General features: G+C 51.0%; 1 protein-coding gene across 3 annotated transcripts in view; it reads left to right on the top strand.

The window, feature by feature from the left end:
• Positions 1-12,380, top strand: part of Clcn7 (chloride voltage-gated channel 7) — a 31,224-nt gene extending 18,844 nt beyond the window's left edge. For 2 of the 3 annotated variants that reach the window (XM_003478446.5, XM_003478445.5), the window contains 16 exons: positions 631-724; positions 967-1,031; positions 1,482-1,598; positions 2,014-2,068; positions 3,302-3,362; positions 4,069-4,207; positions 5,000-5,093; positions 7,235-7,404; positions 8,455-8,506; positions 9,003-9,130; positions 9,333-9,418; positions 9,684-9,813; positions 10,375-10,434; positions 10,516-10,692; positions 10,974-11,054; positions 11,205-12,380. In XM_003478446.5, coding sequence (XP_003478494.1) covers positions 631-724; positions 967-1,031; positions 1,482-1,598; positions 2,014-2,068; positions 3,302-3,362; positions 4,069-4,207; positions 5,000-5,093; positions 7,235-7,404; positions 8,455-8,506; positions 9,003-9,130; positions 9,333-9,418; positions 9,684-9,813; positions 10,375-10,434; positions 10,516-10,692; positions 10,974-11,054; positions 11,205-11,291 — 1,596 coding nt within the window. In that variant the 3' untranslated portion in view covers positions 11,292-12,380. The remainder of the gene's footprint in view (positions 1-630; positions 725-966; positions 1,032-1,481; positions 1,599-2,013; positions 2,069-3,301; positions 3,363-4,068; positions 4,208-4,999; positions 5,094-7,234; positions 7,405-8,454; positions 8,507-9,002; positions 9,131-9,332; positions 9,419-9,683; positions 9,814-10,374; positions 10,435-10,515; positions 10,693-10,973; positions 11,055-11,204) is intronic. The other variant, XM_023560771.2, reaches the window with a different exon arrangement.
• The last annotated feature ends 454 nt before the right edge of the window (positions 12,381-12,834 follow it).

The following is a 12,834-nucleotide window of genomic DNA, read 5'->3' as shown; positions in this document are numbered from 1 at the left end:
GCTTGAAACAGTTTTGTTTCCCCACGAAGTCACCAGCATTTTGATGAATTTCTATTTGAATTTGGAGAAAATTACCATTTCTACAGTACACAGTACTTTTTCAAAATCAAAAGTAAGTGTAGAGAGCCAGGTATAGTGGCGCACCTCTGTTAATCCCAGCCCTTTGGAGGCTGAGGCCAGATTGCCATGAGTTCAGGGCCAACCTGTGCTACATAGTGAGTTCAAAGCCAGTCTAAGCTACATACCAAGACCCTATCTCAAAAAAAAACAGTATAGATTTTTCAGTTACTTAGTTTTTCTTCAGATCTCTGTGACCTGTGAAGTTGAGCTACTCTGGTGAATGGAATCTTCTGGTTATTTTCTTGGTTGTGGGCACATATGTATTCTCAGCCTGTGACCTACTGTAGCCACCTGTAGCATCATCTTCATGGGACCTGGACTGGGCAAGTTCCAAACATCTGTAGCCAGTGACATGATAATCATGGAGAAGACCACTTCCTTGCCCTCCTATTTTAGTATGTGTGCTGCCAAAGGGAGCACATCCTTAGCCTTCCTGTCCTTTTGCTAGCCTGTCCTTGACCTCTTTCCCTGTGAGGAGTGCCCCCAGAGAATCTGTCTCTTCTGTTTCAGATCTTTGAATACTTCCGCAGAGACACAGAGAAACGAGACTTTGTTTCAGCAGGAGCTGCAGCTGGAGTGTCTGCTGCATTTGGAGCCCCTGTGGGTGAGGAGGGGCCAACTCGCCTGGGCTGGGCTTTGCTTTTGGGAACTTCATGTCTGACAGGCTTAGTGTTCGCAGACTAAGTACTTGTCAGGGTGTGGGCCAGCAGGATTGGTCAGCATGCCCAAGCCTGGCCCTCACACTCCCAAGAGGTGGTCTCGTCTCAGGAATGTAGTGTGGGAGGGGACTGTGGATGCAGAGGCCCTGTGGCTGGTTGGCACTTTGGGCATCCTGATGTCTTCCAGGTGGAGTGCTTTTCAGCCTGGAAGAAGGTGCCTCTTTCTGGAACCAGTTTCTGACGTGGAGGATTGTAAGTGCCTGCTAACAGCCTCCAGCCAGAGCTTCTGCATGCCCAGTCCCGAGGTCAAGCAGCACTGGAGCCATCTTTTGGTCAGAGTGGATGCTTCAAACTCAGCCCACCTGTTCACATTGTAGAGCCATGTCTCTCATGGGTTCATTAGCTCTCCACTCAGTTCTGGGTGTCCTTAACAGCTTCTGGTGGCTTTTAGGGGCCCAAGGCCCACAACCTTCTCCTGTGTCCTCTATTGTCTTGTCCCAGTGTTTGCCTCTCTATAGGTCCATGACCCCACCTTTGCCCAGCCATGCAGGGAACCCAGCCTGCTTGGCTCCCCCCCTTCCTGTCTTGGGTAAGGTGTCCAGACTTCAGTGACAGGAGCCCCAGGCTTGGCTTTGGGTGGTTAGGATGCTGGGTGGCCTCACACATAACTTCTTTCTGAGGCTGTCTCTCTCTCTGCTGCAGTTCTTTGCTTCCATGATTTCTACCTTCACACTGAATTTTGTGCTGAGTATTTACCATGGAAATGTGTGGGACTTGTCCAGTCCAGGCCTTATCAACTTTGGAAGATTTGACTCTGAGGTAATCAGCTCTTCTATTCCACCTTTCCCCTTTTGGTCCCAGGATTGGATCCTTTTTTATTGAAGTCAGATTTTAGTTTGGTCTTGGGGAAATTCCAGCTCTTGGCTATGGAATTTAGCTTTTACTTACAAGCTACAGGGCTGAAGTACTTCAGGAATACAAAGGGGCCTGCCTTTTAGGGCCAGGGTGACCCAGAACTGGCCACTTACTGAGTGCTAGTTGGGCTGTATGAGCTGCTGGTGAATCCAGCCATGCTGAGAGTGGATTGAAGGCTACTTAAAGTGCCCATTTCTGCTATCCATGGGACTTCTACAGCTCTGGGTGAAAGTGCTAGAGGATTCCTTGTGGACAAGTCAGATCATGGAGAGCCATGCACAAAGTCCCTCACAGCCTTCACTTTTCCCCCCCTATACAGAAAATGGCCTACACCATCCATGAGATTCCTGTCTTCATCGCCATGGGTGTGGTGGGTAAGGGCCCTCCCTGCAGGATGGACCAGAGTGTAAACTTGGGTTGGGGAGGAGTTTTTCCACTGGCACAGCTCTAAGTGTACACAGGTGGGCTCCCAGGGGCTGGAGCAGAGCAGAGCTTCTACAGGGTAAGGGTCTTTGACCTGAAATACTCAGCAATAGAAGTTATTCAGTGTTTTGGATTTTTCTATATTTTGAAACAATTGCATATAAATAGTTAAATATTTTGGTGAAGGGATGTATATCTAATTACAAAATTCATATGTATCATTTACACCTGGGCTGAAGGTGGTTTTTTGAGGGGGGCTCTTGGTTTTGGGGGGGGGTTTTGTTTTGTTTTCTATTTTTTAAGACAAGGTCTCACTATGTAGCTTAGGCTGGCCTTGAACCTACCATGTAGCCTAGGCTGGCCTCTAACTTGATGGTGATCCTTTGACTCAGCCTCCTGAGTGCTGGAATTACAGGCATACCCATCATGTGTGGCTGGTTTGTTTTTGTTTTTGAGACAGGGTTTTGTGTCACTGTGTAGTGCAGGTTGATATCGAACTCAGTTTTGTAGCCCAGGCTGGCTTTGAACTCATGAGATCCCCTGCTTAAACTGTGAGTTACATAATCCCAAGAACTGGGATTATAGGTGTGTGAACCATACCCTTTTTGTTTTTGTTTTTGTTTTTGTTTTTATTTTATGAGTCAGGGTCTTCCTATGTATTTCAGGGCTGGCTTTGAACTCACTATATAGCTCAGGCTGGCCTTGAACTGGCAGCGATTCTTCTGCCTCAGCCTGCTCAGTGCTGAGATTGCAGGTGTGCCATTACCTCTAGCAGAGGCAGCATCTTTTTAAATTACCCAGACTATGTTTAAACTTATGATCCTCCTGCTTCAGCCTCTTAAGAGTGCTAAAATTATGGCTGTGTGCCACCACATCTAGCCATAACTTTGTATATTTTTAGTGTACCTGCATTTTGACTGTGACCAATCACATGAGATCAGGTATAGAATTTTCCATTTGTGAGTTAAATCAGTTTTCAGAGGTTTTGGGTTTTCTGGTTAGGAATGCACAGCCTGTGTTACTCTGTAAAAACTTTTTTCCCTAAAAGGAAGGCTGCAGCAGTAGAGTGAGAGAGGCAGAAGTGTCTCAGCAGGGCCCTCCATTGGGACTTCCTGCTTCTAGAGAGCCAGCAGAGTTGGGGTTTCTACCTACCCCTTGTAACTGAGATTGCTTTGTGGTCATAGGTGGCATTCTTGGAGCCGTATTTAATGCCTTGAATTACTGGCTGACAATGTTTCGAATCAGGTAAGTAAGGGCCTCTGTTTAGTGTTTCATGTTAATCCCACAAGCCCTCTGAAATGAATGCTGTGCGGTGGGCTCCACACTGTGGCCAGACTAGGAGGCTTTGCATTGACTGTTCTTGCTTGATGGTTCATACCTGACTGAGGTACCCCAAGCAGATGAGGCAGGACCTGTGGTACCTAGGGTAGGGGACAAGCAATTCCTAGGCTGGAGGACACTTCAGAAAGAGAGTGTGAGAACTTCATACCTAAAGGACACTGCCCTAGGCAGGAGAGCAAAGGGGTTGGTGTGTTCAGGTTTGGCCTGGCTTAGATATCACCTAGCCTCTGCTGGGGCCTGCCGAGGAACACCACTGTCTGCCTGTCCCTTTGTTAGACCTACCGTCTGAACTATGCTGGAACTGGGAGAGGATCCTGGGATGCAGAACTTCCTGATCTTGCACTATTGTGTGGGTTAGTGCAAGGTGGGTAGGAAGCAGCGGAAATCTTGTCCAGTAGCAGAATAGTCAGGGAGACAATTGCTACTGGGAAATCTTTTTCACCCAGGGAAGATAACCCTAGCATATTCTGCAGTCTGAGCAGTTTAATCATTAAACATGCTGTGTCATTCCATCAAGTAGCCTATGATTCAGGTTGCCATGCAACTACCTCAGGAAGAGGGGTCTGCCTTTTCATTCCTATAACAAAGTCTCTCCTGGTTTTGGCTCTAGATATATCCACCGGCCCTGCCTGCAAGTGATCGAGGCCATACTGGTGGCCGCGGTCACAGCCACTGTTGCCTTCGTGTTGATTTACTCCTCCCGAGACTGTCAGCCTCTGCAGGGGAACTCCATGTCCTACCCCCTTCAGGTAGGCTTGGGGCTCAGCAGAGCAGGGACTACCATCTTCCTAGAAGGATGCTCATGGGTACGGACTTGGGCTCACACAAAACCTTACTTGATATTTGTGGCAGCTCATTCATAGTCATTCAAACTGGGAACTGCCCTTGGGTCCACTTGTATAGAGGATGGCATTCAGCCATAGTAAGGACACAGTGACCTTACCATATCATGAATGGGTATTAGAAGCATGATACTCAGTGAGAAAAGCTAGTCACAAAGGATGGCATTGTCCATAATTCCAATGATGGGTTGTTCAGAGTAGGCCTCTATGGAGACAGAAAGCAGGGAGTGGTGACCAGGACCCAGAGTGCAAAGTAGGGAGCAAGGACTGGTAGGAACAGATATGAACAGATTGTTAGAGCTCATCAGCACCCAGGATTGGCTGGTGCTGTGATTGATGAGGCCAGCTTTACAGTGAACCAGCACTCTGGAAACCCCAGAACTGCCGGTGTCTGGGATGGCGGGGCCTGCTGGCCCACAGGGGCTGGCATCTGATACTGGCTCTAGGGGTTTGCTCATTTCTTGCAGACAGTGGGGACAGATCATTTGTCCAGCCAAGCATCCTATTAACCAGCCCCAGTAGGGATGGGCATACCTCTGCAGCCTTGTCTGGACTTGGACCCAGACTTTGTCTTTTCCCTGCTCTAAGTCCTGGCATGTACTATGCTGGTCCAGATGATAGGACTTAGCTCTCCCTGATGGCAACACAAGGTCTATGTCTATAACCCATGGGACTGTGTCTTCCCTCCCAACCTTGCAGCTCTTCTGTGCAGATGGCGAGTACAACTCTATGGCTGCAGCCTTTTTCAACACCCCAGAGAAGAGTGTGGTGAGACTCTTCCATGACCCCCCAGGTGTGTACCGGGGAGCACTACTGGCCCATGTGGTGATGCTGGGGCAGGTTCTTGGTCCAGAGGTTGCTGTCTCAGGCTGGAAGGGCATCTTTGGCATCAAGGGGTATGTTAGAACACAGAGGCTGGCAGCCTTGGTGTCAGCTGGAGGGGTATAGCAGGAATGCTGTGGTCCTACATACAAATGGTGACGTAGAGTAGAGCTGTCCAGTTCCCTATAGCACTACCACCTCCGTCCTTTCTGGGGCTGCCTCCATCTTGTCTCCCAACAGAGGCTGTACTGTCAGAAAACATAGCCTGCTAATGCAGTGCCACAGCTTTTTCTAGCCATTGCTCTGGTATGAAAACAGTATGTGCCTGGCTATAAAGCCTCCTCTTCTCATGCCATGTAGTCATACTGACCTTGAAGCTTCTGTCCCCTGGGGACTTTCTTTTCTCTTTCTTTTCTTCCTTTCTCTCCCTCCATCCTGTCTTGTCTTTTTTCCTACCCCTTCCCCTTCTCCGCTTCTTCTCCTCATCCTTGTCCTCTTTCTTCTTCTTTTTCTTCTTCTTGTCTTCTGACAGGGTGTCACTATGTAGTTCTGGCTAGCCTTAAATTCACTGTGTAGCCTAAGCTGACTTTGAACTCACAGTGATCATCTTGCCTCAGCCTCCTGAGTGCTAGGATTACAGCTATGTACCACTGTGCCCCATCCTGTACTCGTTATATTTTATTTTGAGACAGCTTCTAAGTTGCCCAAGCTCAGCTCAAACTTATAACCTCCTGCCTTGGCTTCCCAGTGTAATGGCCATCAAACCCACCTTGACCCTTGTTTTCGTTTCCTGTCATGAGATTGCTGAGGACTTCCCTGTCTTTAGTTCTGTGTGTGTAAAACAGGTTGGTTCATGAGATTTAAAAGAAATCTTTAAGGATGAGATAAGATGGCATAGATGTTAGTCACTGTTTGAAGTGACTAACACCTGGCAGGCCCCACGTAGCCTGCATGTGTATGCAGCTCCTGCCTCAGGACATGCCTCCTGGCTGTCGTCACTTAGCATGCAGTGAGTGAGTGGCCTTCCACATGTGACCTCTCTTCTTCCTGACCTTGAGATCTATGCCACATTGCTCTTAGCACAAAACCAATACCCATCCAGGCCTTCACACTCTGGCCACCATGGACCTTTTCTCTCCACATGGTCTCATTTCCCTGGTTTTTTGCTGGAGATCCCATAGTGGCCAAGAATAGGTCTCCTGGGCGCTGCACCTTACCTAGATGTGTCCTCTTCATATTGTGTGACCTCAACCCAGCAGAAAAAGTCTCAGCTGCCCACTGCCACCAGAGGGCATTTTCCATGGGCTACTAACCACCTTGGACCATAGGAACCAACCTGGGAAGCTCCAGTTTGAGGAAAGGCCTGTCCCTGTTCAGTTGGTTGACCTAAAGTTAGGCTATCAAGTCCTACAGAGCCAAGAGCCTGGCTACTGTCTTTAAGAGTATGCATCGCAATTCCCAGGTGGTATTCCAGGCAAGGCTCTAAGGTGGCAGTGCCTGTATTGGTCAGCTTTCCCATTAGGGGAATGAAATGCCTTGCATACACAATTTAAAGGAGGAAAGGATTCATTTGGTTGATGTTTTCAGCTCATGGTTACCTGGTTCCATTTCTGAGAATCAGGAATGATGGGAAACATTGTGGCAGAAGGGTGTGGGGAAGTGAAGCTGCTTAATCCGTGGTGGTAGGAAGCAGAGGAGAGAAAGTATAAGAGAGATGCCCTCCAAAGGCACACCCCAGTGACCCACCTCCTCCAACTGGCCCCATTTCCGAGTAGCACAGTTGGGTGTGACTCTCAGTGGATTAGTGATCCAGTCATCTCTTCAGGAGTTTCAATCCAGTCAAACGGACAATTGAGATGAACTTACACAGAGACCGTCTAGTGAGTCTAGATGTGTCAGTTGCCTTGGACCTGGACCACTCGACACCGACCCAGAACATCTGCACTGCCACACAAGATTGCCCTCTCCACAACTGCCCTTTCCTTTCACTGAGTGGCTGAGGTGATGGGGCCACTGTGCAATCAGGGCTTAGGTAACCTGGCTCCCAGGATGTGATCTGGGCCAGATGAGACAGCCCTGCATGGATGTGAGTCCAGGCCTGCTTTTTCCTAGGCTCCTACAACCCCATGACCCTGGGCCTATTCACCCTGGTCTACTTCTTCCTGGCCTGTTGGACCTATGGGCTCACTGTGTCTGCTGGTGTCTTCATCCCATCTCTACTCATTGGGGCCGCCTGGGGCCGGCTTTTTGGCATCTCCCTGTCCTACCTCACAGGAGCGGCAGTAAGTGGGGAGATGGTGGGAGGGGGCTGGAGCCCCATGGTCTGTTGATCTCTTATGATCTTCCATCCAGTGGTCATGCTCATGAGACAGGGTGTCAAAAATGTGGAGATGATGGTGTTTGTTTTTAGTAAGAGAATATAGTAAAAAAACAAAACAATGTGAGGAAGCACTAGGGGCCATTTAGAGTGTCCAGCGCCAGTTGTCCAGGGGCCTGTGTCCTGGCATGGGCTGCCCACAACACCAGGCCTACCCAGGTGGGCAGCCTCCCTGTCTTTCCTTTCTCTTTGAGGATTTGTTTTTATCTTGTCTATTTTCCTTTCTTTTTACTTCTGTCTTCAAACAGGACTGGAAAATTTGGGCAGAGGGCCTGGGGATGTAACTCAGTGGAAAAGCACTCAGCTAGTATGCCTGAGGCCCAAGGTTCAATTCCTAACATGACCAGGAAAAGACACATAGCAGGAAGCACACACACACACACCCCACATGGGCATGTGTGCCATGTTTCCTTCCAGAAACAGTTTTAGTCCAGAAAGGACCCATGTACACATCAATGGTGTCCTAGTTGCCCTCCTCTCCATTTTGCCCTGCCCTTTGCTGGCCCACAGGCCCTCTGTTTTCCGTAGCAGGGTGTCTACAAGGCTTATTTCTGTCCTGGCATGTGTAAGAAACTTCACAGTCAAAAGTCTGGCTATGTCCATACAGATAGTGGTTCTATGTGTACACTTGGGCCCAGCTTTCCTCACAGCGTGCAGCACCTGTCACTGTACCTCCTTGATACAGAGAGTATAGCCTTGTGTGGTGAGTTCCGTGATGTACACAGTGGGCCATGGTTCATTTACTCTCTCCAAGGGAGATACACCTGCACTGTTTCCATATTTTGATTGTAGCACATAGTGAAGTGTAGAAGTTTTTGCATATGTATACATAAGTCAGAGAATTCAAGCCTGTGTGGGATTGGTTGGCCTGGGCCTGACCATTCTGCCTGATATATCTTGGTGGGTTTGACTGGGGCCTGCATCTTACTGATGTCTCCCCACATTGTTCCTGCAGATCTGGGCAGACCCTGGCAAGTATGCCCTGATGGGAGCTGCTGCCCAGCTTGGTGAGTGCTCGCTCTGGACTCTAGTGAGTGGACTTTGCAAGTCTCATCATCCCTCTAGTGGGTGCAGCCAAGGCTGGCCTTGCATGGGGGAGTGAGCTCTCCATTTAAATGGACAAGATGGAACCAAGCATAGTGGTACATTCCTCTAATGACAGTCATCTGGGAGGCCAAGGCAGGAAGGGTCCAAGTTTGAGCCCATCATGGGAACTTAACATCTGTCTCAAAATTTTAAAAAAAGCAAGCTAGGAACATGGCTCAATACTAAGTCCCTGGGATCAATTCCCAGTGCTGGGAAGGAAACAAAGGCAACACAGACAGTGGGCTTGAGATAGGTATGGTCCACACTCCTGATGGCCTGGCCATATGACAGCAGTCGGGTTCTGCAATCACTGTCCCCACAGCTGGGACTTGAGGGAGTAAGTGGGCAGCCATGGCACTGCACAGAAAATGTGGACACACTATTTGGAAGAGATGGGGTTCACAACCACTCCCACAGGTGGCATTGTGAGGATGACCCTGAGCCTGACAGTCATCATGATGGAGGCCACAAGCAACGTGACCTACGGCTTCCCCATCATGCTGGTGCTGATGACTGCCAAGATTGTGGGCGATGTCTTCATTGAGGTGCATAGAGTGGAAGGCCTACTTACCCTTCCCACCCCACGCCCTGGCCTTCCTTGATCCTAACACTGGTTTGTGGGGCCCGCAGCACCTGCAGAGGGGTGGGAGTCCCTGCAGAGCCAGCCCTAAAGGTTTCCCTGGGTGGGGCAGGCACAGTGCATCTTGGGCCATCCTTGGCACTGTGCCTCATGGTACCTTCTCCCAGGGTCTGTACGACATGCACATCCAACTGCAGAGTGTGCCCTTCCTGCACTGGGAGGCGCCAGTCACTTCACACTCGCTCACTGCCAGGTATGGCCACTCTGCCCCATGACCACTGGGTGGGAGGTGAGGGGTGGACCACAGGGAAAGGGTTAACTGCCAGGCCTTCAGGCCCCCATGGTCAGTTCAGAGCTGGCTTCTGGTATTAGAGAGTCCTCAGTTCCCAGTTTTCTAGTGCTGCAGCTTTGTACCTGTTGAATGTGATCCTGGTACAAAAACGGGATATTGAGGAAGAACCTTGCTGTGTCTGGTGAGCAACTGCCTGGTTGGTGACTATGTACTGGTTTCTCATCAGGGAGGTGATGAGCACACCAGTGACGTGCCTAAGGAGAAGAGAGAAGGTGGGTGTCATTGTGGATGTCCTCAGCAACACAGCATCCAATCACAATGGCTTCCCTGTGGTGGAAGATTCAGACAACACCCAGGTACCAGCAGCCCTCCCTCCCTGCAGACTTGAGGTCCCTTCCTCTGTGGTCTGTGATTGGAAGCATGTTGTGCAGTTGTGTGAATGTGGCAGCCCCATGTTTAGGTGCAGAGTGAAATCCCACTGGAGAAACAGCTGTACCCACAGCTATGCACCCAGGCTGGCCATGGGAGTGCTCCCACAAACTACACACACCCTGTACTTCCAAACAAACTAGGCAGGTCAGCTGTCTCCATTGTAGCTATGAGCTCTGTCAGCAGATGCTAGCAGAATGTGAGCCCAGCTTACTCCTGTGTCCCCTTGCCCAGGTCCTATCTTGCTTGGACTATTAAGGCATTATCACAGGTGATTTGGACTTAATTTGGGGACTGCACCCAGGGCTGTATCTCACCAACAGATGCCCCATCCTGGCACCGCACTGCCCCAGCTCAGGTCCTCCAGGAATTAATGGGATTGTGCACTTCAGGTGTCTACAGCCAGGTCGGCGCTCCAAGGTGGCTGTCAGTGGCCATGGCTGGGGCTGCTCCCTGAAGGCTGCCTCTAACCCCTACTTCTCTTACAGCCAGCCCAGCTCCAGGGTTTGATCTTGCGCTCCCAACTCATCGTGCTCCTGAAGCACAAGGTACAGGGCCAGCCAGCAGTGGGTGGAGAGGTGGGGAAGAACAGAGTATGCCCCCTGGAGCCTAATCATTGGCCCCTTCAGGTGTTTGTGGAGAGATCTAACATGGGCCTGGTTCAGCGGCGGCTGAGACTGAAGGACTTTCGTGATGCCTACCCACGCTTCCCCCCAATCCAGTCCATCCATGTGTCACAGGATGAGCGCGAGTGCACCATGGACCTGTCTGAGTTCATGAACCCTTCCCCCTACACTGTCCCCCAGGTGTGTAGGCAGTACCATCAGGCAAGGCCACCAGACAGGGCTGTGTGGCCAGAATATCAGTGGGTAGCTTGGGATGGGGCTATCCAATGGGCCCAATGGGCTGGGTGTTGATTGCCATTAAAGCTCTGTGACAGCACAGTGGGGCCCAAGCAGGCAGGACTGGATAAACATGGAGGGGGAGGGATAGCCCAGGATACATATTGGTATCCCGAAGCCAGGAAATGTGCCAGAGTCTGGGATCTGGTCACCGAGTTGTGGCTGAGGCCGTGCCCATCTTGCAGGAGGCCTCCCTCCCACGGGTGTTCAAACTGTTCCGCGCTCTGGGTCTACGGCATCTGGTGGTGGTGGACAACTGCAATCAGGTGAAGCCACTGATCCATATCCTTCATGGGAAACCCTCTACTAACTCCCTTAGGGTCTCCCTTTCCCCCAGCAATGGGAGGGGGCAGGAACTCTCATTGGCAGGTGGGGCACTGACCCTGAGGAGGCTCTGACCCAGTGTTGCCCTGCAGGTGGTTGGGCTGGTGACCAGGAAGGACCTGGCCAGGTACCGTCTGGGAAAGGGAGGCCTGGAGGAGCTCTCACTGGCCCAGACATGAGGTCCAGCCTTTCCTTGGTGGGCAGCGATACCCCTGGCCCCTTCGCACCTCCTCCCAGGCTCCTTGGTCTCAGCCAAAGAGGCTTGCTCCCTGAGCGGTGTGGTGCCTAGAGCAAATGTCCTCCAGCATGGGCCTGGTGGCGTGGATCTGACCCTCATCATGGACAGCTGGTTTGCATTCTCTGTGCTCCCTCTGGCCCTCAGGCCTCACCCCCTGCCCTTTAGGGATTTGATTAAGCGTGTGTGCAGCAACAGCCCCCCTGTCCCCATGCTCCCCAGAACCAGCAAGAGGGGCCAGTATTTGTGACAGGTAAGCTGTGCCCTGCACCCTGTCACCACTTCTTTGTTGTTTCCCATGAGTACCTACCCTGTCAGGCCAAGCCAGCCTGAAACACCAGCTGGTGGCTCAGGCCACACAGAAACTGGCTTGCCCTTCTCAGCCACAGGCCCCATCTCATTTCTCTGGGCGTCAATAGCCTGAGGTTCCTGGGCCTCAGCTGTGGGACTCCATAAAGCCCCACTTGAGCAACCCCATGCCCAGAAGACATGTGAAATGTGCTCTCTGCCAGAGTCTCAAGAGCTGAGAGTAACCTAAGTACCTGACACCTGATTCTGCCACAACTTGAGCCTTCCAGAGCTGGGCTCATTATTCAGCAGTTGGGAAAGTGGGGTTCTTCACACCTGAGGACCCTGGCATCAGTTATGACTGCAGCAGCCATAAAATACAGACCTCACTGGGAGTGCCTGTTGGCCTCAAAGGAAGCCTGGGCCTACCTCTGGGTAACTGGACAATCTGGTGAGCACCGGACCTAGAAAGCCATGCCTAGCCACTCCACAGTTTGTCAGAGATCCTCCTGCTTGGGCCAAGCTGGATCTGGTGTATCTTGGTCACTGCAAGCCCCTTCCTATGGAACACTTTCTGGGACGCTTCTGTCATGCACCTACACAAGACTGGCAGATGTGTGGAGGCTGGCAGATGTGACCAGCAGTCTCATCCTGCGAGACACTCCCTGTACTATGCTGTCATGGGATATAGGACTGAATATCCTGGATCCTGGGTATGAGAAATAAAGAACTTGGGCACAGCCTACCAGTACAGCCTCTTGGTTCCATCTCGCCTGGGATGTGGGCCTGAGACGTGGGGCTTGATGGTAGTGGGTGTGAGACTGGGGCCTTCTGTGAACTTAACTGCCTTCGGCGGTACCTCAAAGAACACTGCCAAACAGGGTGTAACTCAGTTGCACAGTGCCTGCCTGGCAAGCGCAAAGTCGCGAGTTCAAGTGCCAGTACCAAACAGAAAAAGAACACCATGCCACTCTCACACCCTGCAGGATCGAAGTTGAGGACAGGCCTGCCACCCTCACCTGAGCCCCCAAGTCCGTCCCCATCCCAGTCTCCATCCCTACACTTCACCCTTCCCCCAGTATCTGCTGCCTCTGGTTTCTAGGTCACATGTGCCCTCAGCATGCCAGTATCCTTAGTCCATCCAGGCTCTGCATAGTCTCATCTCATACCTGATTCACCTCAGCCACCTGTCTGGCTCC

This window comes from Cavia porcellus, unplaced genomic scaffold, assembly GCF_034190915.1.
Source record: "Cavia porcellus strain 051 isolate PalLab524CR breed Dunkin Hartley unplaced genomic scaffold, mCavPor4.1 scaffold_16, whole genome shotgun sequence".
In the NCBI taxonomy this organism is placed as follows: domain Eukaryota; kingdom Metazoa; phylum Chordata; class Mammalia; order Rodentia; family Caviidae; genus Cavia; species Cavia porcellus.
This window is presented reverse-complemented; position numbering and strand designations above follow the sequence as displayed.